Raw genomic sequence first — 22,007 nt, forward strand, 5'->3', positions numbered from 1 at the left:
TGCTTCCCCCACCCTCTGCTTCCACTGCCAAGGGAGGAAGGAGGAACCCATTATTCAGTTTAATAATTTATACAAATTGGAAAGTTTACTGTGTGAAATAAAGGGGACTTAAGAGCACAACAGAGAAATAAAAATTCCCAAGTCCTGTCTTAAAGGACAGAGGTGTGGAGACAAACCCTCTTGATGACCTCACCTTAGAATATAACAATCTAACAGATGGGTCTGAAATAAGCAAGTAGCCCCTCTCTTTGAAAGTCAGCCAAGTTTGTCTCCTTCAACTGTGGGATCATATCCAATCTTAGCACAAACAGTCTGGGACATCAAAGAACACAGACCCAGATTCACAGACACTTGTCTGTCAGTGCTTCTTAAACCTGGCAGTCCATCAGAGTTGTCTGGGGAGCTCATTACCAATTTAGAGTCCCAGGAACCAACCCAGAGATGGATTAGGTAGATCTGGGTGAGGGCCCAGGAACCTTCATCTTCAACAAATGAAAGTTTGAGGCCTGGTTTAAGAACTGATGATGCCATTAAACCCCATCCATTCGGCTATCAAAATTTTACACAAGATGCTGGTTTTATGGCAAAGAGATGCCAAAAAGTAGGTCAGTGCCAGCACTTGGACTTCAACCCTGTCTCCTGCCTCTTAGTATGGTGTCTTTGGCAATGCCTCAGACCTGGCTTCTCTCGGCCAGCTGACCAGTCTATTGGGAGTCCCTGAGGGTCAGCGGGGGCCATTCGTCCACTCAAAGAGGAATCGGAGCTGCCAGGAACTCTGAGTCCCCACTTGGTTCATTGGTGGAAATGGCCCGGAACCTGTGGGACTGGAGGTGGTTTTTAAGGGTTCTCTCAGAATATGCCCTGGGGGGTTAAAAGGGGAAGGCCCACCTGATGTCCTCTAAGGCACCCTACCCAGTTGTTCTAGGCAGAAAGAAGAGTCGGTCTATGGAAACCGCTTTCTGTATTAGAGGAGCAGGGTGGCAGAGCAGAGGGGTCGGCGGGGAGGAGAAGATGAAGTCTCAGAGGTAACAGGAGGCCAGACCTTCTGTGGCCCTCTGAGGCCACGTGAAGATCTTTTACTCTGAGCCACAGAAGGATTTTGAGCAGGACAGTGGCCTGCCGAGTCTGACATTTTCCCAGGGGTATGCTGATGCAGGGGTGAGCACAGACTGTACAGGGCAGAAGTAGAAGCAGGGACTCCAGTTAGGAGGATTCTGTAGGAATCCAGGGAGCAGAGGACAGTGGCTCAGATAAAGGGGTTAGGAATGCAGCGGTAGGAAGTGATTGGATCCTGGATGTTTTTTAAAAGTAGAGTCACCAGATTTTATGATGGATTAGATAGGAGATGTGAGACAAAGGAGGAGCCAAGGATCATGCCAAGTGTTTTGGCTCAAGCAGGGGAAGGTTGGAATCATCAGCTGAGATGGAGAAGGCTTCGGGTGGAGAGGTTTGCGGAGGGACGGCAGGAGTTCAGTCTTGGACATGCTGAGTCATCGATACTCAGTATTTAAATAAAGTCTCATGACTGGATGAGGTCATCAGGAAAGTCAGTACAGACAGAAAAGAGAAGAGGGTCTAGATCCTTGCCTAGGGACCCACCAGCAAGGAGTTTAGAGAGAAGATGAAGAATCAACAAAAAGAGAGTGAGAAGATGCACCAGGGAGTAGGAGGAAGACCAGGAACTTGTGGAGTCCTAGAGCCAAGTGAACAGTATTTCCAGGAAGAGGGAGTGACCAGTTGGGTCAAATGCTGCTGACAGGCGAAGTGAGATCAAGGTTGAGAACTGTCTGTTGGCTTTATTGGAGGATACCGGGAACCTTAACAGGAGCAGCATTTGACTCCTGACCTCATGGAATCCCACAGTTTGACTACTGTCATTTAAGGCTCCCTTATTGTTAATTTTCTTTTCTCAATTAGGTTGTAAGCTTTGCAACATCAGGGACAATTTGTCAGTGTACCCCCAGAATATTTGGGTCCTTGTCAGGCTGTAGAATCTGATGCAGTTTGCTAACACACCCATCTGAATGCTCCTCCCACCAGGGCGCTGACCTACAGTGACTTTCCTCATGCCTGGCTTACCTTGGACACAGAATTTCAGTTCCTTGGGATCAATGACGACCTTCCTGCTTTCCCGGATCACAGCCCGGTTCTTCTTGGTTTCTCCCCAGAGATTGGTGCCACCGTACATGCTGGGAATGTTGAGAATGGCAATGCCTTCAAGGAAGATGTTGCTCAGGTCCACCCCAACCCCGTCACACTGAGGGACAGAGAGAAAAGGTCATCCGTTAGTGTCCTCAGCATATCTGACCCCAAGGGGCTGTGTGTATGTGTGTGTGTCGGGGGGCTCTCACGAAGGATGTGATAGGCCCTCAGTCACCAGCCTGCCCCTGTCAGAAGCTGAATCTTGAGTAAAGTAGCTCTAGTTCAACGCTTCGGCCACTGTAGTGAGATGCAAGATGCAGTCCTGATCAGCTCTGGGGAAGATAGAGGCTCCAGGGATCCTGGGTAAATCTAAAGGGCCTTTAGGGATGGTTCACAAGACAATCGCAAACCTGTTTTCTAGTCTAACTTCATTATCATCAGTTCTGCCCCTTCTTAACCATTGCAAAGATTTGGTGGGACACTGAGTCCAGAACTTAACATGTAGTAGATTCTCAACAAATGACAGAAAAATTTTATTTTACTCCCTTAGATTTTATACTCCTGTGGTAAGTACGAGACTTTGAGATTTGGAAAGGTTTCAGAATTTAGCTGTCTCCAGTGTCTGTATCGTAAGTGCAATTTTGGCATATGTGCTTGCTGATGTAGCAGAGTTTCTTTGTCCAACCTCCACCACCCGCATGCCCTGCCAGGTACAAAAGGCCAGAAGGCTTGAATTTGCCTGTCTCAAATAGCTATAAGCTCAGCCCAGTTTGGCATAATGTTTACTAATGCAGCAAAAACTGTATTAGCTCTGATCCTTGTTCCTCAGGATTGTAGGTAGTTTACTTCATTTACAGAAGGAAACTCCTTGACCAGAGAGGTGAGCTAAGTTATCCAAGGTTGCACAGCTGCTAAATAACAGAGTAGGGATTCAAAATTAGGGAATTTGACTGCAAAGCCCAAGCTCTTTATCCTGCTTATTGTGAGGCAGGAAAAATCAAAGGCAAGCAACAAAAATTCACTGTCTTTGAGAAATCAGCAGAGGAGGAATAGAAAGGCAGGACGTATTGCCATTCATATTGGCTTATCCCTTGATTTCTTTGAAGTACTTTATTTATGGTATCTTATCATCCCTATGACTCCTTTCACTAACTACACAATGGAATCGAATGAGCTTATCTGGGAACTGGGAACTCATTTCTTCATTGGGAAGTTCTCATCATTTGAAAAACGTCTTCATGTTGAACCAGATTCTCTTCCTGCTACCCCTATGGGTCCTATTCTTCCTTCTGAAGTCAGACAGAATGGCTTTCCCTTCCTCTGTGGGGACAGCTTACCAGACACAAGATGACAATCACAGCAACATATGTATTAAGCATAGCCGTCTGCCAGGTAAGCGTTTACACACACTCATTACCTTCATAATCATCTTACAAATTCCTTACAATGACTACCCCCATTTACATTTGGGAAAACTGAGGCACAGAGGTGGTTACATAACTTGCCCAAAGTCACACAACTTACAAGTGGCAGCGCACACGTTTGAGGGCAGGCGGTCAGAGCAGAAGTCTTAGCCACTCATTCACTTCTCCTCCCTCGCCCACTACCATTTGGTTGTGCCTCCTCTGGGCCAAGCACTATCAGCTCTCTCTGTCCCTCCTGAGGAGTCTGGTTTTCAGATTTTCCCCATCTCGGTTGTCCTACTCTGCATGCACTACGGTTTGTTACTCTCCTACGCCACAGAGCCTCAGCATTGAAAACAACACCCCTGACACTATCAGATGGCACAGGCGGCCACAGCACCAGCACTGCCTCAGGTTGGGAGCCTGTCACACGATCATGTCCCAGAAATGAGATAGCATGGGGAACCCATGTAAATGCTCAACACATGTCCCCCATTGTCATTATCCTTGCTGGTAGGTGTGATCATGGTTGCAATAGCTCTTTTTTTAGCCACTAGATGATGGCTTGAATGGGTGGGCATCTCAGACACCCAGACCTCATCCCATCATCTACTTCTCAGCTGTTCTTCTCTATCCTGAACTCGTGTAGGTATTTTTGCTTTATAAGTTACACATAGGGCTTTAAATTTATGTCTGTTAATTTAATCTGGCATTCAGCCTAAGCCTTCTCCAGTCCATCTAGTTTATTTTAAATCTGTATTCTATGACCCTTGCCATAGCACTCCAGTGGGGACTAAGTCATTAATACATGTGTATGAAGGGCCAAAACAGGGACCAAACCTGTTAAGCTGCCCCCTTGGTCAGTTTAACACATTTGACATCACACATTAGACAGCTTTCAGGTGTGGCTGCTTTCTTGGGGCTGCGTCCTCTGGTCTGGACTTTCACTCACCTCACTCTTCATCATACTGTGGAGTCATGGAACTTAGGAGAAGAACCAAGGAAAAATGCCCTATCTTTCACAAATGAGGCACAGCAAGGTTAAGGGACTTGCCTGTGGTCACCCAATTTATGAAAGATGGAGCAGGGCTAGTATCCAGGTCTCCAGACCTCAATCCCATGTTCTTTCCACTAAAATAGAAGACACTGCTCTGAGATCAAACAGCATTTCCTAAATGACCACCCTATAACCTCTACTAGTAAAGGAATAAGAGAACTCTTTTAAATCATGAATGTCTGTGTGTAAAGGGAAAAAACTTGGTTCATAATTTATTCCAGAATCTTGGAACATTTGTCTATTTGCTTCTCATTGGATGGAACCTGCTCTGTTCTCTAGAGTTTTCAAAGTGGTCCCTGGATGACATATTTAGGTTTGTCCAGCAAGTTATTCAAATATGTGCATTTTCCACACATTCATATGTGTGTGTGTTTTCCAAGGCCTGTCAGTTCTCTGTTGATGTACTTTGGGCTCTGGTACCCACCTTGAGCATTTGTTCTTTGATTTTTCATTAGGGCTACTCTCTGGAAAAGGTAAAAACTCTTTTGGAATGGCTAAGTCCTAATGAGCTATGTTTTCCCTGTTCTTTTTTGCTTCAGACATTGTCTAACATTCTGTGTAGCCTTCAGCTTGCCTGAACCAGGCTTCAAGGCTGAGTTGCTTTTGTGCCTTCCCACCTGACTGCATGCCCCTACTCTGTCTTTGCACATGTGATGGATGTGTGTGTGCAGTCTCCTGAAAGTATGGGCTCAACCCACAGCGCCCTGCTGTTGTCATGGGGGTTTAAGAAAAAATTATTTTTCTTCTCAAAAGAATTAGTGAATTATTAAAAATTTATGTCGGAGTGTCTTCCATCCTTTGTACACATATACCCTCATCTTTATCACCTCCTAGACAACACAGCCACTTTCCTTCTTCGTTGTAGTTACTTCTACATCCCCTCAATTTATTCATTGTTGGTCACAATGCTCCTTCTCTTCTAGAGGTAATAATAATATTAGCAGCTCATGTTTGGCAAGAGCTTCTTTGGACACTGTGTTGGTCCTGGGATTCTTATATGAACATGAGGATGGAGACACCATTGCTACCCCCGAGTGAGAGGGTCGCACAGGGGTTACGGTGTCTTCTCAAGGCTTCACAACTTGCCACTCTACAAGCTGGCAGAGCTAGGATGCAAACCGAGGCAGTCAAATGCTACATCCCTCTCCGGAGATGAAAGAGTCAGTGAGGCAAATTGGAGCTTTTGCTGATGCTAGACTTATAGTAAAATTAAACTTCCAGCTGTTCTTTGAATAATTGAAATCTTCCCACCACCACTCTGTCTTGTAGGGTACTTAAGAGTAGTGCCTGGCACATCAGTGTTGGATATCAGTATTACTACATATTGCCTCTGTGCCAGCTCTGTAAAAAAAAAAAAAAAAAAGGACATAGGACTAGCACAGCAGTCTTTGGCACACAGTGTTCTACAAAGTAACTAAAAAAAAAACGACTGCAATTTTCAGAGTAGGTTGTCCCCTCCATCTCGTCATAACCAGCTAGGACTGTTAGTTATTAACTTGTAAACCGTCGACCTCGTTCTGTAAGAGCAAAGAGGCCCCACTGCTGTCTGGCGCATTGTCCCCTTCCCCCATTATCTCGCTGGGTTATAGACAGACTGGGTCAAATAGACTAGAAGAGGTGGGAGGAGCCTGGAGACTGGGAGGAAGATGCCCCCGCCTCTGGAATGCACCTATTTGAACTGAGAGGCAACCGTGGTGTCTGAGAAAGAGCATGCCCGGGCTTGGAGACAAAGACATGGGGCTTGAATCTCGATTCTGTCATTTGCTGGCCGCGTGATCCTGCTTTAGTTCCCTAACCTTTTGGAGCTTCAATTTGTCATCTTTAAAATGGGGGTGGGGGAGGGGTGGTAGCATCTACTTCAGGGTTTGATCTCTGGAAGACGGTAGCATTCCTTAGCTGTCTGCTTTGTTATTACAGTTAATGATAACATTACCTGTGCTATGAGGCATATTTCGGCCTGAAATCATTGTTCCACTACCTGAGATTTTCATGCCCTCTTGGCCCAACCCATGCTAGTGAGCCTTGCCAGCCCATACTTGCAAGCCCATTCTCCGGGGATCTTGGCCTAGACGGCACGTACTGATTTCCTTCAGAACCCCAGGCCCGCTTAGGTCTCGGGAAAGCTGGAAATCTGCCATGCGGGATTTGGGAAAATGGAGCCGAGAATAGTACACCGTCGGTTTAAATGGATCACGCGTCCCAGGGCCTCTCCGGCGGTTCCTGAGCTAAATCCTCCAACAGTTCCATGACGTCATCGGGCCCTCTCCCCTGCTCGGGCCTGGGGGGCTCCTGGGGAGAGTGCAAGGAGGGCGGCGGTCCCTGCGCACACCATTAACCACCCCTAACCTGGCACTGGACTAGGAGGCTCCTCTCCAACCCCAGGCCACGCTGACCCAGGTATTTACAGCTGGGTGTGCGGACCGAAGCAGACAGCCCTCGTCCCGGTAGCGAGAGTGCACACGCCCGAAGTCATGCTCGTGGAGCACACGGGCGGCGAGGTGAGGGACCGGGGGGCCTCCTGGGTCCGAGGCGGCGCTGCCAGCCGCGGGTCGGCTGGAGCCGGGTGCCTGGGGTCAGCCCCGCGCCTGCCCTTCTGGAAGCGGTTCAGGAATCTGCCCGAGCCCAGGCCCGGAGCGGCCCGTTCCCGCCTCCTCCCGGACCCGCTGCGCCTGTCCGCAGTTGTCGGCCACGTTCAGCCCTGGTCCGCATAGCAAAGGCAATATCCGTAGTTCTGGTTTCTTCCTGATCCTGGGATGGTAGGTTTGTTTGGTGGAGAGCCCGCGCTCAGGTAACCGGGGACTGGGTAGGAAGCCGAAGCTCATTCAGGTGCAAATGAAAAGAATGCTGGGAATTCGTATTCAGCCGCTCCCTACCAAGCCCTCTTTCCCCGCTTTGACCTCTCTTGGATCCCTAAAGTCCCCATAATTCTGGGTAGAACCAGAACCCGCCAAATTCTTGGCGCTCCCTGAGAGGTTCAGAGAGCAGTGGAGGTGAGGGAAGGCGTGGGTGCTTGCCGGCCTCGGTGACCTGGAGAAGCTGACGGATCAGAACCCTCCCCCGCCCCCACCGCCACCCCCACATGAGTGAGGCCGCTGCCATTTCAGCCCTGTCGATCCTATTTCTGAAGGTCCTTAGAGAAGGAGATCCCATAATTTATTTGATGACCTGTTTCAGTTTTTAGCAAGTAGGAAATTCTCCTTTTGTCTAACCTCGATTGACTGTGCCACGGATTACGTCGATTTTCCCTGGTTTAGAACGCGGATTGCGTTGCTTCATAGTCCTGCCGTTAGGCTGTGTCTGCTGCCTGGTATGTCGTCTTCCAGGCCAGATCGCAGGTGGGACCCAGACCTCAATGGCTCTGGGAGCATTTGTCCCCTTTTAGTCTGAAAATTTCTCTCGGGTTCCCTTACACTGCGTTATCATGATTCGTCCCTCCCATCTTTGATGACTCATTGGTCTTTTTGTTTTTAATCTTTTTTTATAGGTATTTCCAAATATACAGGAAAGTAGGAAGAGTAATAAACCCACATACCTCAAATCTCAGACTCAGCAATTAGCAACTGGAAGCTACTCTTGTCTTAACTCTACCTTAGTTTGTTTTCCCACTTCCATACTGAGTTACTTAATAGCAAATCCCTGATATTCTATCATTTCATCCATAAGTACCTCTATCTGTATCTTTAAATAACACTCTTTAAAAAAAAAGAATTACCCCAGTACTATCAGCACTTTAAAAAAGTAATGGTAATTACTTAATATTGATAAACACCTAGTAATTGTTCAAATTTCCGAGATAGTCTCATTTAAAAAAATAATTGGCTTGTCTGAAAGGTCTATAGATTGAATTTCATTGATGTATCTCTTATGTTTCTTTTGATCTATAAATTCCCCATCCTGTTTTTCCTTGTCTTTCAATATTTATTGAAAGAAATAGGCCACTTGTCCTGCACAGCAGGGCTTCTCAAATTTTAATGTGCATGTAAATCACTTCAGGATTATTAAAATGCAGATTCTGATTCAGCAGGTCTGAGGTGGGACCTGAAACTCAGCATTTCTACATGGTCCCCAGTGTTACTGATGCTGTGTGTGATGGACAACATTCGCTTTGAGAAGTAAGGCTGAGTGTTTCCCAGAGTCCAGAATTTGCTGATTGTGTACATGAGGTGTCTTTTAAACACGTTCACAGTCTAGATTCCGTATGTTCACTAAAATTGGTCCTTTCAGATCTAGGGGCTTGATTCAGGGTGACTTTTTGGCAAGAATGCTTTATCAGTGGGGCTCTGTATTTCTAATTGTATCTCATTAGGAGGCACATAGATTGTGTCATATTTTAGTGATGTTCAGATTGGTTAGTGGACTCAGTTATTGTCAGCTTGAATCTTCCATTTTTTTATACAGTTCTTAAATCAGTGGATCATGATGCTTTTCTAGGCCCATTATTATAGTCCCCTAGGACACCCTGAGTACACCCTAGTACCCCTTCTGTGCTTTTCTTCTAAATCTTTACAAATGCTATTTTCTCCATGAATTCTTTGTCTACTCTCAGTAAAGGGTCTCTTGCTCACCCTGTACCTGTGTTCTCATGGAATTAAAGACCTGAAGAGTCTTGGAAAGCCATTCAGTTGAATCACTGCATTTTATAGATGAGAAATAATGAGAAAAATATGGGTTAAAAAGGTGAAAGGAATGGCCCAAAGTCACATAGCTAATTAGAGTTGGTCGATCTGGAATTAGACCTTGGTCATTTGCTTTGGTAACCAAGAGGTCATGAGTGATGTTGTAAACAGAAATTTTGGCAGCTGGATGAGGGCCAAAGCATAGAATCTTAGAATGGGAAAGCCAGATGGAACATTAGATTGGTAATTTCTAATTACTAAAATGAGAACAGTGAGAGTCTAAAGTTGGTAAGTGACCTTAGATTTCACAGCTATCTCTTGCAAGAGCTAGGGCTTAACTAGTATGAGTAGGGGTGGTAGTAAGGGAACAGAGTCAGAATAGCTACGTGGTTTGGTGGCAGATGAGGCTGGGGAGAAAAGATGGGATTGAAAATGGTAGCGCGATTGAGGAAAAGCATTTTCATGGATGATTGAGGCAGAGAAGATCCTCAATGAACACTTGGTGGGTGAGTGCATAGAGGCAGGAGGAAGTTGGGAGTGCCTAGGATGGGAAGTAGATGGGGTGAAAGGGAAAATGCTGATGATGGTGGTGGGACATTGGTCTGAGAAGGATACTGGAGTCCTTCCCTTCTTTAGTGAGGGTGAAATGGGGGTGGGGGGGTTGTCTTTTGAAGAGGGAAGTGGGGAAGTGCTGGGAAATGTCTAGGGAAAACAATGCTTCAGTTACAGTGGGGAGGAAGAGACAAGGCTGAGGAAGAGACGGACAACATCTGGACACACTTGAATAGGGGTTGAAAGGAGGATGATGGGTTGAAAGGAGGATGAGCAAGAGGAGAGGGTGGCGTCCTTTGACACCTGGGCTCCATGTCAGAGCCTCAGACATACACTCAAGGGCAGAGGAACAGCTGACATAAAGACTTGACCAGGATCTCTCACTTCATTTTTTTGAGGGAAGAGGCATTAGATGAAGGGAAAGTATGGGGACACCACCCTGCACAGCTACAGGGTCCCATAGGGCTCTGGGGAAAGATGGGGGTGGTAATGTTCATTTACAGTGGGAACATTTCTGCTTTGGTAGGTGGGGAGGATGGTCTATGAATTGGTTTGTCAGATTGGAGCATGAATTAGACTGTGAGGAAGACTGACACTGATCCAAGGTTCCCTTTGGTTTGGAGAGAGGAGGGTAGCTGAGAAAGAGCATTAGCTGGGCCCTAGCAAAGGTGCGTCAAGTTAGTCCGAACTGGCCTACATGTAGACCACAGAGTTAGGCCCACTTGCTTTTGTTTCTGCTGTCTTCCCTGCCTAAACTGCCAATCAGCTCTTTTATGCCTGTTAAAATCCCACCTTTCCAGTCCAAAAGCTATCTCCTCTATGAGGCTTTTCCCAATGCTCTAGCTATAAATTGATCCTCTCCAAATTTCATTGCTTTGTTTTTCTGTCTTATAAAGAATATATATTCTGCCATGTATTATGCATATGTATTTGCTTGTCCCCAGGAGGCTTTAAGCTCCCAGTGGGTAGGGACCATATGCTGCACAACTCTGTCTTCTCCATAGTTCCTGGCATTTCTTACCCATATCATATGTCCAATGTAACTATTTGTTATTGGAAGAAAGACTGTGTGGAGAAATTCCAAAATGTAAACCAAGGTATTCTTTCAAGAAATTTGGCAAGGTTTCTTTCCTTTCAGATGAATCCCCACAATTTCCTAAAGTAAATATATTGACCAGATAAAGAGGACTGAATGTCCAGGTTAGGGAGAGATATGGAAAGTTAATCCAAGTCTGCAAGACATTGTCCTCTGATCACAGGTAAAGGAAATCTGTATCTGAACAGCTGGTAACAAGAATAGGGCAAGTGCGGCATGATTTATATAAAGGAAACATTACAAGACAGATGATAAAAGCATTCCTTTATCCATTAAGAATGATGAGAACCTATTTACTCTGTGCTAGACTCTGGGGATGAAACAGAAATGGGACACAGTCCTTGTATTCAAGGTGCTCACAGCAGGTCAATGCTCTAGCCAGGGGTGTGCCGCTAAAGGTTTAACAGCAGGATCTCCAGGGAAAAAAACAGAAAGAAGCTCTGAGTGTGATGTTCCATGATGTACATACTCCCACTAAGGCCACTTTCAAGCTACCAATGTGACATCGCCGACAGCAGGGCTGCGAAGAGATGTGCCAGCAAGCAAGCTGACTCCCTCACACCTTGGAGGAGTAGATATCTGCACGTCTGCAGGGCCTATGGCCAGAATAAAGAAATTTGGGAGTGAAAGGAAAGCAGCCAGGGCAAACAATGATGTTTGTTTTCCCTAGAGAAGAACTAGAGAGAATGTTTTTAGTCTCAATAATCTGATGTGTATTCTGAGGCAAGAAAGGGCGATAACTGAGTGCTGTTGATGAGTGGTGATGGCATTATTGGAAGACAGTCCAGTACTATCTACAGAAAACAAAAATGGCCTGGCAGTTGTAGGTAAATCCTACAGGCCAGTGGCTTCCCCTGCATCCATAGGAGCTGTTCTATATCATTTTAGATGCTGATGTCTATTGTGGGCAGTTAGGTACTTTTACATACATATGTTGTATGATAATATATATCATTTATTGAGTAACTAATATGAACCAGGCACTTCAAATATTTTATGTTTAATCTTTACAACCCTGAGATGTTTGTATCCTTGTTTTTACAGATAAGGAAACATTGGCTCAATGAAACTAAGGAAGGTCCTTCTTTTCCAGATTTATCCAGGTTTGTGGTAGGCTGCATGGACCTCCTTTCCTGCATGAGATGCAAATGACAAGTCCAACAGAGCATGTACCTGATGCCTGTTAATCTTGTGTTTTGTTATCTAAGAGACCACTTTTGGAATATTCTAGATAGTACAAGGGATTTGATTCTGCATTTGAGTGAAGACACTGGGAAAAAATGAGGTCTATCAAGAAAAGAGTGGTCAGGATAGTCATGGATCCATACACTGAGTCATGTAAGGAAAAAGGGATATTTACTCAGTGAAGATCAATAGGAGATGACATGGAAGATAGATCTTCAGCCCTATGAAGGGCAGTCACATGGAGGAGCAAGAAGGCATGGTCTCTGTACTCCAAGAGGTAAAATAGGCCCAGTGGGTGGGGGATTCAGTCATGCATCTTGCAAGCAACCATTGTGCACCTATTTTGTTCCAAGCATAGGTACTAAGTGCTGACAAGGGAAGAATATGGTGATGAAGGGGATACACATCTTTTTTCAACATTGGAAGGAACTTTATAAAAGTCAGACCTGGCCAGCAATGGAACAGGCTTCTGGAAAAGTAGTGAGCTTCCTATCTTTACAGTATTCAGGAGGTGGCTAGATGTGCACTTGTCAGAATGTGCCAGAATGAATCTTTTTCTTGAGTGGTAAGTGGAACTAAATCCTTTGCAGTTCAGAGCTTGGGAGTTAACGTTCAGCCGTGCTTTGGCAGGCTAGACTGCTGTACTGAAAAAGCATCATCATGACCCCCCACCCCCACCCCACTGGCCTTGCCCACCCAGCTCTGCGTTCTCTGACAGTGAGCTGTGGTGGGCCAGTTAGGCTGGAAAGTGGTTTCCATCTGTGACAGGGATGATGGAGTTTTGGCGGGTTTGTGTGGGCTTAAGGAACGCAACATTGAAGCCGTGTACCCACAACCTGCTTAAGGACATCCCATGGGCAGAAAATGTTTTTTTCCTCTTTAGCCCTCCTCTGTTGCTGTGCCAGGCGGGCACAATGGTGCCTTTGAGAGGGGCAGCTGGAAGAGGGAGTTGGCAGGGAGGCTGGAAGTAGAACATTGCAGCTGGGGGTGGGGGGTGGGGGCACCAAATCCACTTCCAGGAGCAAGCCTGCACTGGGTGCCAGTTTCCAAAACAAAACTGCTGTTTCTCAGAGCCCATGGTGGTGGGTTGCCTCAGAGTTGGACAGAGGGCAAAGCCATTTCCTATCCACGGCTCCACCCTCTCCAAGTTAAAAAAAAAAACCTGGTGTGTTGAGGCATTCTTACTCTGGATGCAGATTAACAGGAATTGCTGTCTGTCTGGGGAGCTCAGGACAACTTGGGGTGCATGGGGCTTTCTGAGGGGTCAATCTTTCCTGCAGATGGAGCAGGGCTGCTGGCTATAGCAACTGGCAGGCCTCAGGGCAGGAGGCTCTGGGCCACAAGAGAGGGCTCATAGTGGAGACCTCTTCTTCTGCCTTTTAGGGTCACTTCCTCTAACCCTAGAGCTGCCTGGCACCCTTGCTGCCGTATGGGCTCTACCCACTCCTTGTCTTAACTCTGGTGGGAAAGAGGTGGGAGAACTCTGGCATTTCCTGCCCTGGGTTCACAGTTGTCCCAGACCCTCTGCTCCTTTCAGAGGTCCCAGCAATAGCTCAGAAATGGGTGTGGGAGGTCTTCCCACTCACAAAACAGTTAGGAGAAGGCCAGAGTGCCAGGCTGCAAGCTCAGCCATCTCCCCCTTTGCGTTACAGATAGAGTGAAGTGGGTCCCTTTTATTCTGGTGGCTTCCAATAAAAAGGTATCACTTGAGGCTGGTCAGATGGTAATTTCTATTAGTGTTCACACTAATTATGGGAATTTTCACACTTTGGTTCAATTATACAATGAATAACTGTAGAGTAACTACCTCTTTTCAGGAGCGGTGGTAGGCTTGGGGATACAGAATGATTAACAGTCCTTGCTTCAGACAGCTGACTGCCTGATAGATATGTCAAGCCTTGAATTGGAGCCCTATGACCAACTCAATAGACACATGCTTTAGGTGGAAAGCAGAAGTGTAATGCTGAGGCCATCTACTAGGGGGAGTTCTCTGGCTCTGTGAGGGGCACATGGGTTTGAAACTCATCTGATCTTGGAGTACTTATTTATCTTCAGGAGATAAAGATCTTATCTTTTAGTCAGTTTCCTTGTGTAAATAATGGGAATAATATACACTGTGGAGAGTTGTTAGGAGGGTAAAATAAGCTAAGAAAGTGCCAGGACAGAGCTTATGGCAAGGTAAGTGCTCAGGAAGTGACTACTGTTGTTATTAATTTGTTGAACCTAATGGACTAGAGATATAGCATGTCTGTGTGTGCACTGGTATTCACCCAATCCCTTGTTAGATCATGTGCCCTCTCATATAGAGTCATTTCTTCTACCTTCTTAATTCCTTTTCTGTATACTAGGGTCAGCAAGTTTATGAACCCACTGACTAGGATAGATGAACAAACACCTATCCACTATAAGCTAAGAAGATGTACTTGTATATAGTATTCTCTGTTTCATGAACCAGTTGTTGAAGCAGAAAGGGATTGTTTTTTCTGAGGTTCCTGAATCTCCTGAGTGTGGAGATGAAGATCACAAATTTTTTTCAATATTCTAAAAGACCAATATATTTCCCACTGACAGGATAGACATTGCTTGGGGTAAGTTATTCTTTGGACCTTGGTGGTAGAAAAGTTAAGCTTGTTGGTGCAGAAGTTAACCTAGAAATCTTCTAGGATTCTGTTGGGAGGGTGCCTTCTAACCCCGTGTGCTGAGTCACATGGCCCCTACCCTGGGCCTTGTCTATCCACTGTGCTGCATATCCCCCCACTGCTTTGTGAAAATGTAGGCATGAGAATTCATCATTAAAAGTTATTCCAAAGTCCTTGAAAGACACGAAGTATGTATAGCCAGGAGTCTGAAGACAAAGAAAATCAAAGCAATTCACAAAAAACAAAGGAAATGGAAAAGAACAAGAATATAAAAGCATGTGGATGAATGGAGGCTTGAAGTGACATACAGGGTACACATTTGTAGGAAATAAAAAAGAGGGTCATTTAAGAGAGAAAAAGTTATGTGTCAGAAAGTGTAAACAAACAAAGGGATTTTATAACACAAAATTGACAGAAACAATTTCCTCTTAGGCTAAAAGATTTTAAGGATCAGCAAAGAAAACTTGTACTCAGTGCATGGCTGAAAAAGGTAGAAAGATAGGGAGGATGGAGATCTGTTTAAAAATGGATAAGGATCTAAGAAATCAAAGAATTATAGAGGTCCTCCAGAGGCCTGATTTTATACAAACAACAGCTAATATTATTACAGAATTGAAACAAAGCCAACATCATCATAGTGCTGATCTCTCATTGGAGAGACTGTGGGTTACTTTTCTTTCCTTTTTTGCCCCTCTATAGTTCAAAATGTTCTACATGAATTGGGGTTACTTTCATAATCAGTACAAGAGTTTTAGTGTACATAGTAGGAGGAGAAGGAAGAGACTGAGGTATGGTACCTGGGGCAGTGAACACTGTGGTGTGGTAGGACAAAGACCTTTGAAGGGGTAAGAGCTGCCTTGGGTGGCTGCACAATGAGGATGATTCTGGAATGATGGAGCCACTGGACGTGGTTGAGGAAGGGAGTAGACGAGAAGGAGGATGTCTTTCTGAGCCCCCTTCCAGGCTTTCTTCTGACTGTAGGGTTTGATGCATAATCAGGCTGCCACTTTTTCTTTTCCAATAATTCAAAATCCCCTTCAATGCCCTTCTCAACTTCCCCTTCCCCATGAACAGATTTTCATTTCATCTCTCTTGGAATCACCATGGCTGGGTTGATGGGCTGAGCATTTGGCCAGTTCCCACCTTTCTTACTCCAAGCTCTGAAAGGCTCTACCTGCTCAAGCTGAGGTTTAAATGATGCCAGAAGAGGCCAAGGTGCTTATGATCTCTTCCTCTCTCACTGAAGAGGTCTATTGCAGTAGTGCAGGTGGATACCAAGGCAGAATAAGAGAATGCCCCCAGATGGGGCTTGAGTGGCATGGGTTCTCTTCTGCCACTTACTGGCTGGGTGAACTTGGTCAAGCTACTTAACCCATAGAGTCCTTGATTTCTGTTTTGAAAAACAATGGCACTTGATTGGATTGGAGTAGGTACAGGTATCCACCCAATCTTAAAGTAATCTGATTCATTACTTATTAAGATACACTTAGGATTCTCATAGACTGGACTCATATCATGATATGGATTAAATATTCCTAGCACTGTGCCCAGCATACTCCCTTTTGTAAAATTAAATTTAAAAAAAATTGAGATGAAATTCATGTAACACAGAATTAACCATTTTAAAGTATATAATTCAGTGACATTTAGTACTTTCCCTCACACTCTTTAAAGTGTTAGGATAACACAGTCATTTGGACTGGTTCCACTTCGTTGTAATAAAAAAATGGTGCACTCCATCTCCACACTCCTCCTCTGGGAGCTCACAGGCAGGAATCCTCTAGGTCTAGGTTGTGAAGAACCTGCTGGGTCTTATGGCCTACAAATGCATTTTCGGTTCAGCATATATTGCTAAGCTACTCTCCAAAGTGCTTTGCCACTTATGTTCCTACCACAGTGTCTGAGAGTTTCCACTGGTGGTCCTGCTCACCACCAAAGGGTGGGGTTCCCAGAGCAGTTCAAAGCAGTGAACTAGCTATAGCTCTACCAAGATCAACACGGAGGGATCTCAAGAAGGTGATGGGGAGGGAAAAAGGCAAGTTGCAGAGCACAGAGGGATTGTGGAGAGCAGTTCTATGTGTAATATTTTATTCCTTTGATTAAAAAATGCTTGAGGGATATAAAATATTAACATGTCAATTTGATATGGGAAATTTGATATACTCTTTTCAGGACTTTGTTGTATTTTTTAAAAGATCCTCAATTGAAAGGGGGGAACCGATGTGGAAGAGTCCCAAAATATACTGGATAACAGATTTTTTTGAGCAGCTTCCAAATTTGGATTCACTTTTCCCCATGCAGAGATTCATATTAGTGGAGCTGGCTAGTCTTCTCTTGTGAACATTGTTTTAAAGTAGATAAAATATCAAGGAATCTTGGAAGTTCTTATTTTTAGCAAGTAGAATGAAAAACTTCCACAGCATGTAAAATAAGTGTTTAACTTGAAGCCTGCCTGGTTTGCTTCACCTCACTATGATCATGTCTGAAAACCTTGACAAGGCTATTCTGGGCCTGGGGCTGGGGAGGTGACTCACTGTGTCCCTCCCTCACCCCATTCCCCACCTGTTTATGCAGGAGAAATCAGATTAGAATGAGCATGGTGGGATGTCTTTGGAAGGGGAGTCAGGGACTCAGAGACCCTGAGAGACCTTAGAGCAGGATGATGATAGCCGTGTAGGTGACGTGCTGGCCTCTTAATTAGAATTAGCCAAAATTTACTGAGCACCCATTTCCAGGCACTACACTAGCTTTCCTAGGCTTTCCTCTGTGTTCCTGTAAAGGAGTCATTAGAGCAAGCATTTGCAATATGTTTTTATGCTTTCTTTTTGATAAACGTAAAAATCTCTTGCCTGCTTTTAATGTTATCCGAAATGATAAAAGAAACAAAAGCTTGTGAATAAAAACAGGCCAGATAGGGCTCATACCTGTTTGAGAATCTGCTCTAGGCAGAAGTGCCAGTACTGCCCTGAAACTCTTGGGTTTGGGGCGAAATTGGATTTGAAGCCTGGCCTGACCACTCATGGGCTGTAGACCTCAGGTGAGCTTCTTGCCTTCTCTCAGCTTCTATCCCCTTCTCTGGAAAGGGGCTTCACTTGGGCTGCTTTGCAGATTCCATGGGGGCACTTAGTACCCTTGCTAGTTACTTAAAAAAAAAAAAGCCCTGAAAACTCTAATCTGAATTATAGCCTTGGGAAGTAGGTAACCCCTTTCTTCCCATTTTATAGATGAGAATGTTGAGGTCCAGACACAAGTTACTTAGCCTAATTGCAGAACAGGGCTAAGCCCAGGTCCTACATACCTAGGCCTGGCCCCTTTCACCATAAAGCCCTGGCTGAGGGTCTGCAGGTGAACAGTAGGTGTAGTGTCACCTTCTCCCCTAGCTGAGTCTCTGAGCCCCCAAAAGAGTGTCCAGAGTCTCTGAGCCAGCTCATGTGGCTCCCGGGCCCCTGGATCCAGTTTCCTTAGCACTAGTTAAGTGAGAACTATATTAACCAGCTTGTGGTGCTTTGTCAAGCAGGCTATAAGCTTTATTTCAGAGGAGCGACCAAGTCTCCTGGTCCTTCTCAGCAAGCCACGAGCCTCAGAGAAACAGGCCATATTTCATGACAGACTTTCATTGGCCACTTTCCCCCAATAATCTCATTTCAGCTTTAAGTTTCAACATTCAACCTTTTACTAGCGTGACACATAGACACACACATAGAAGAAGAAACTAAACAGACTACTCTCTGTTCCCCTGAAACCCTGAACTTTGTGCCCTTTCTTGGTTGCTGAACCTTCCAGCCTCAGTTTCCTCATGCATAGAGTGAGGACACTAGTATTTGCCTGCATGTTTGACAAGTGATCAAAATAAAATGAGATACTGTGTGGGAAAATCTTTTGCAAACGTTAAGGCAGTCTTCCTCTCTGATTCTCTCCTACCATCCCCACTAAATCCATTTCTTCCTCAAATAAGCAGTGGGACTGTGCCTTCCACTCTTTCAAAGCGTTTCTCAGCAGACCTGCCCATGTGCCTCAAGCAAGAGGGAACCGAACGGCCCCACACTGAGTCAAGGAAGAAGAAAGAGTTCATCAATGCTGAAGGATTCTCTGCGTTTCTAGCCCTTGTTAGGTAGATCTCTACTGATTGGGTTCTAAGCCAAACCCATTCCAGGAGACCTAGAATTTTTTCAATGAAATCTTGGACAAGTTACTGAATGTACCTGAGCCTTAGTTTCCTCCTTTAAAAAATGTGATAATGCTTGCTCAGGGATTACTGTATTAAATGAGGACATATTAAGGTAGTCAGTCAAAGATGTGACTTTTTCCTCCACCCTTTTACTTCTCTGTATGTGTGTCCTTCTAAACCTCAGAGCCTCAGCTTGCTTTTCCATGAAATGGGAATAATAATACCTGGTCTATGAGGCTCCCAGGGGTGTTGTGCCCTGGGAAGAAAGACTGTGAGTAGGACTTTGAAAATGGTGATATGCAGTATGACCTGTGTAGGTAGAGTTATTCTCAGGCCTGTGCTGATCCTCACCAGCCTGGGCTGCTATGTGCAGCAGCCACATCTAGAGGCCTCTTTGTGTAGCTGCTCCCCTGCTCTTCCTGAGGCCCAGGATGCTCACATCTACCTGTAGCTCTCAGCAGCCTCCTAATGCTTGTCACTCACATGCCTTTCCCCTTCTCTTTCTTTGTTCCTCTCTGGATCATGATGTGCAGGACCAGCCACCCACTACTCTCTGGATGCAAAAATGGTGCCTGCCCCAAACCTGGCTGTTACATGACCCTTCTCCCTTTACCCCTATGAATAAATACTAAAATGGCTCATTATGGGGAGAGAAGGAAAACAGGAAGTGCTCCTGCAAGCCGCCAGCGATCCACAGAGTGAACAACTGCACCCCCTGCAAAGGCCACCAGCAGCTTCAGCGATGAGGCCATCAGCCCCTCTGCCTCTGTGGTTCTCGGACCCAGAGGGGTCTGCCAGCACTGCTGATCCGGAGCCTGGAGCCGGGGGTGGGAGCAGGCCACAGGGGCAGGGGACCTGACCGCTCTATTCTGGGCACAGTTTCAAGGCCAGCTGCAGGGAGAACAAGCAGTCGCTGTGTGCCTGCAGCTGGCAGTGGTTGGGCCAGGGCTGCCCCTCACTTGGGATACATTTAAAGAGACCCCACCAGATGATCACGCCAACAGGAAAAATGCACACATATATCTCTGTCGGCCTCGTTTGGTCCCTCCAGGCCAGCCCTCTCTGTTAAGGCAGCACTGGGGCAGTGCTTTTGTGCAGCAACAGAGTATGTCTGGCTCCTCAGTCTCTCCCAGGTGTGGGTGGTGCCACCTGCGGACACGCCCGAGTCCATGCCTCTCTGCCCTCTGACTGAGCTGGCCACAAGTTCAGGGCGTTAGCCACATTGGCTCCTCCCCCACTGAGGCTGGTAACCCAGCAACCGAGGGGAGATGAGTCAAATAGAAGCGCAGAATCTCTGGCTTTGTGTTTTGCTTGTGAAAATTCCCTGTGAGTGCAGGCTCCCTTCCGGCAGGGAGTGGTGTGGCTTTCCCACACTGCTTCAGGCCAAATGCTCCTCCTCAAAGGGATGTCCAGGCCCCACTTGACTGCTAATGCAGATGGAGGGACAAGGCTGGTGGGCTAAGAGGAGCCCACCCTGGATGAACTCTCTGGCTGCCTCATTCACTTGTTTTACTCAAGTGAAAATCAGACTTGAGGCCTGAGTCCCCTGGGAATGTGGGGTTGGTAGCTGAGAACTATGGGCAAGGGAACCGGCAGGCCCGGGGTCCTCCCGAGCAGGGACAGAGCTGGCGTGCACCTAAGTTTGGCTTTCAGGTGGCCAGAGACCAGGGTGACCTGGTAGCAGTGACTTCAGGACTTCATGAGAACAACCCAGCAGCAGTGGAGGGAGTGGGAAGCGGGCAGCTCATCAACCAAGGGAGGGAAGCTGACAGGCAAACCATCTGAGGCAGGCCGCTACAAGTGCCGGAAGAGTTAGTAAAACACAAGTGCACCAGCAGGATCAGCTACATCATTTGGGGGTCCCAATTCAAAATGAAACGGCAGGGCCCTTTGTTAAAAACTTATCAAGAATTTCAAGATGGTGACAAAAGAGCATTAAGCCAAGGGCCCTTCTGAGCAACTGCACAAGTAGCTGAGCCTAGGTCCTATGAGTCGGTCCTTAAAGCAGCTGTAAATGCTGAGACCTGGTGAGCTGGGGGATGGCTGATCACCCCCTGGCCTCAACCCCCATACCCCTCAACCCTGCTACCTGTGTTCATTAATTCTCAGACTTTTACCAGGCTTGGAACATTGCTTGTACCCCAAGAACAGCTCCTCTCACCTAGCTGGTGACAATTGAATCTTCACCTCTCTGAAAAAGGGGAATTGCAGGCCACAGTGGGAAAGGGCTGAGGGCAGAGGACAGGAAAGGACTGTGGTCCTGGGTCCTCTGGTCTCTAGGTCCCAGAGCCCCAAGGGCTCCCTGGACAGGCCGAGAAAGGCAGGTTGACGACTAAAGCCCCTCTGAGCGAGGTTGTGGAGATGTGTGGAAACAGGATAGAGGTACAACAAAGGGACTACACTTTGGCTCACTTTTTAAGGACCCAAGGTGACACGTCCTTAGGGTGTGTGTGTGACAGTCCAGGAGCAGAACCAAGGTCCGGGAAGCCTTCTCCCCACTTACCTCCAGTTCTATGTGGTCGTGGAGTTTCTTGCAGGTGGCTGCAAAGGTCTCTGAGGTGCCAAATTCAAAGTACCACAGCTTGTTCTTCATCCTGGACCATGAAGCAGAGAGATGGCTCAATACTGTGTGTTTGAAACGACCATGTGAAATAGCTACGCCATTGAGGCTGGCAGGCCCAGGCCCTCAGCATTCCCCAGTCTTAGCTTTTCAGCACTTGTTAATCAGATGATCAAGGATGGAAATTTTTTTTTACCAAATGTTCTTGCTACAAACTCAGAGAAAAACCTATTTGTTTCTTAGACATCACAGCTACTCTGTGTGAACTTCCAACTAACTGCTTTCTGCATGTCATGGTTAGAGCAGGAGACAGGCTTGCTTGCCTCTCTACCTGGATCAAAGCAAGAGTTCCACGGAAATCAGTCAGTGGTGGCTAGTGACAATATGCTCTGGTCACTGTCCTTTCTACTACTAATGCAGAGGGACTTCAGGCAGAGTTCTCTCTTGGGTATAATTGGGGTGGAAAGGGAAGACCAGATGCCTTTTTGGGATTCAAGGGATGGATAGTCTCAGGACAGACGAGGAATAGTCCCACACTAAACCAGCCAAAATATGTGCTACTCTGTCTATATATACTTTGACTGGGGGA

The 22,007-nt window shown here is 46.1% G+C and overlaps 1 protein-coding gene across 8 annotated transcripts in view; it reads right to left on the reverse strand.

Moving 5' to 3' along the window:
- DGKG (diacylglycerol kinase gamma) overlaps positions 1-22,007 on the reverse strand; it is a 198,697-nt gene that overhangs the window by 44,488 nt on the left and 132,202 nt on the right. For all 8 annotated transcript variants that reach the window (XR_008997165.1, XR_008997166.1, XM_057500889.1 and 5 more), the window contains 2 exons: positions 21,362-21,452; positions 2,080-2,257 (listed from right to left, as the gene is read on the reverse strand). Coding sequence is in view for 6 of the 8 variants with exons in the window: in XM_057500889.1 (XP_057356872.1) it covers positions 2,080-2,257; positions 21,362-21,452 (269 nt within the window). In the remaining 2 variants the exon portion in view is untranslated. The remainder of the gene's footprint in view (positions 1-2,079; positions 2,258-21,361; positions 21,453-22,007) is intronic.

This window comes from Manis pentadactyla, chromosome 1 (assembly GCF_030020395.1).
Source record: "Manis pentadactyla isolate mManPen7 chromosome 1, mManPen7.hap1, whole genome shotgun sequence".
Classification (NCBI taxonomy): domain Eukaryota; kingdom Metazoa; phylum Chordata; class Mammalia; order Pholidota; family Manidae; genus Manis; species Manis pentadactyla.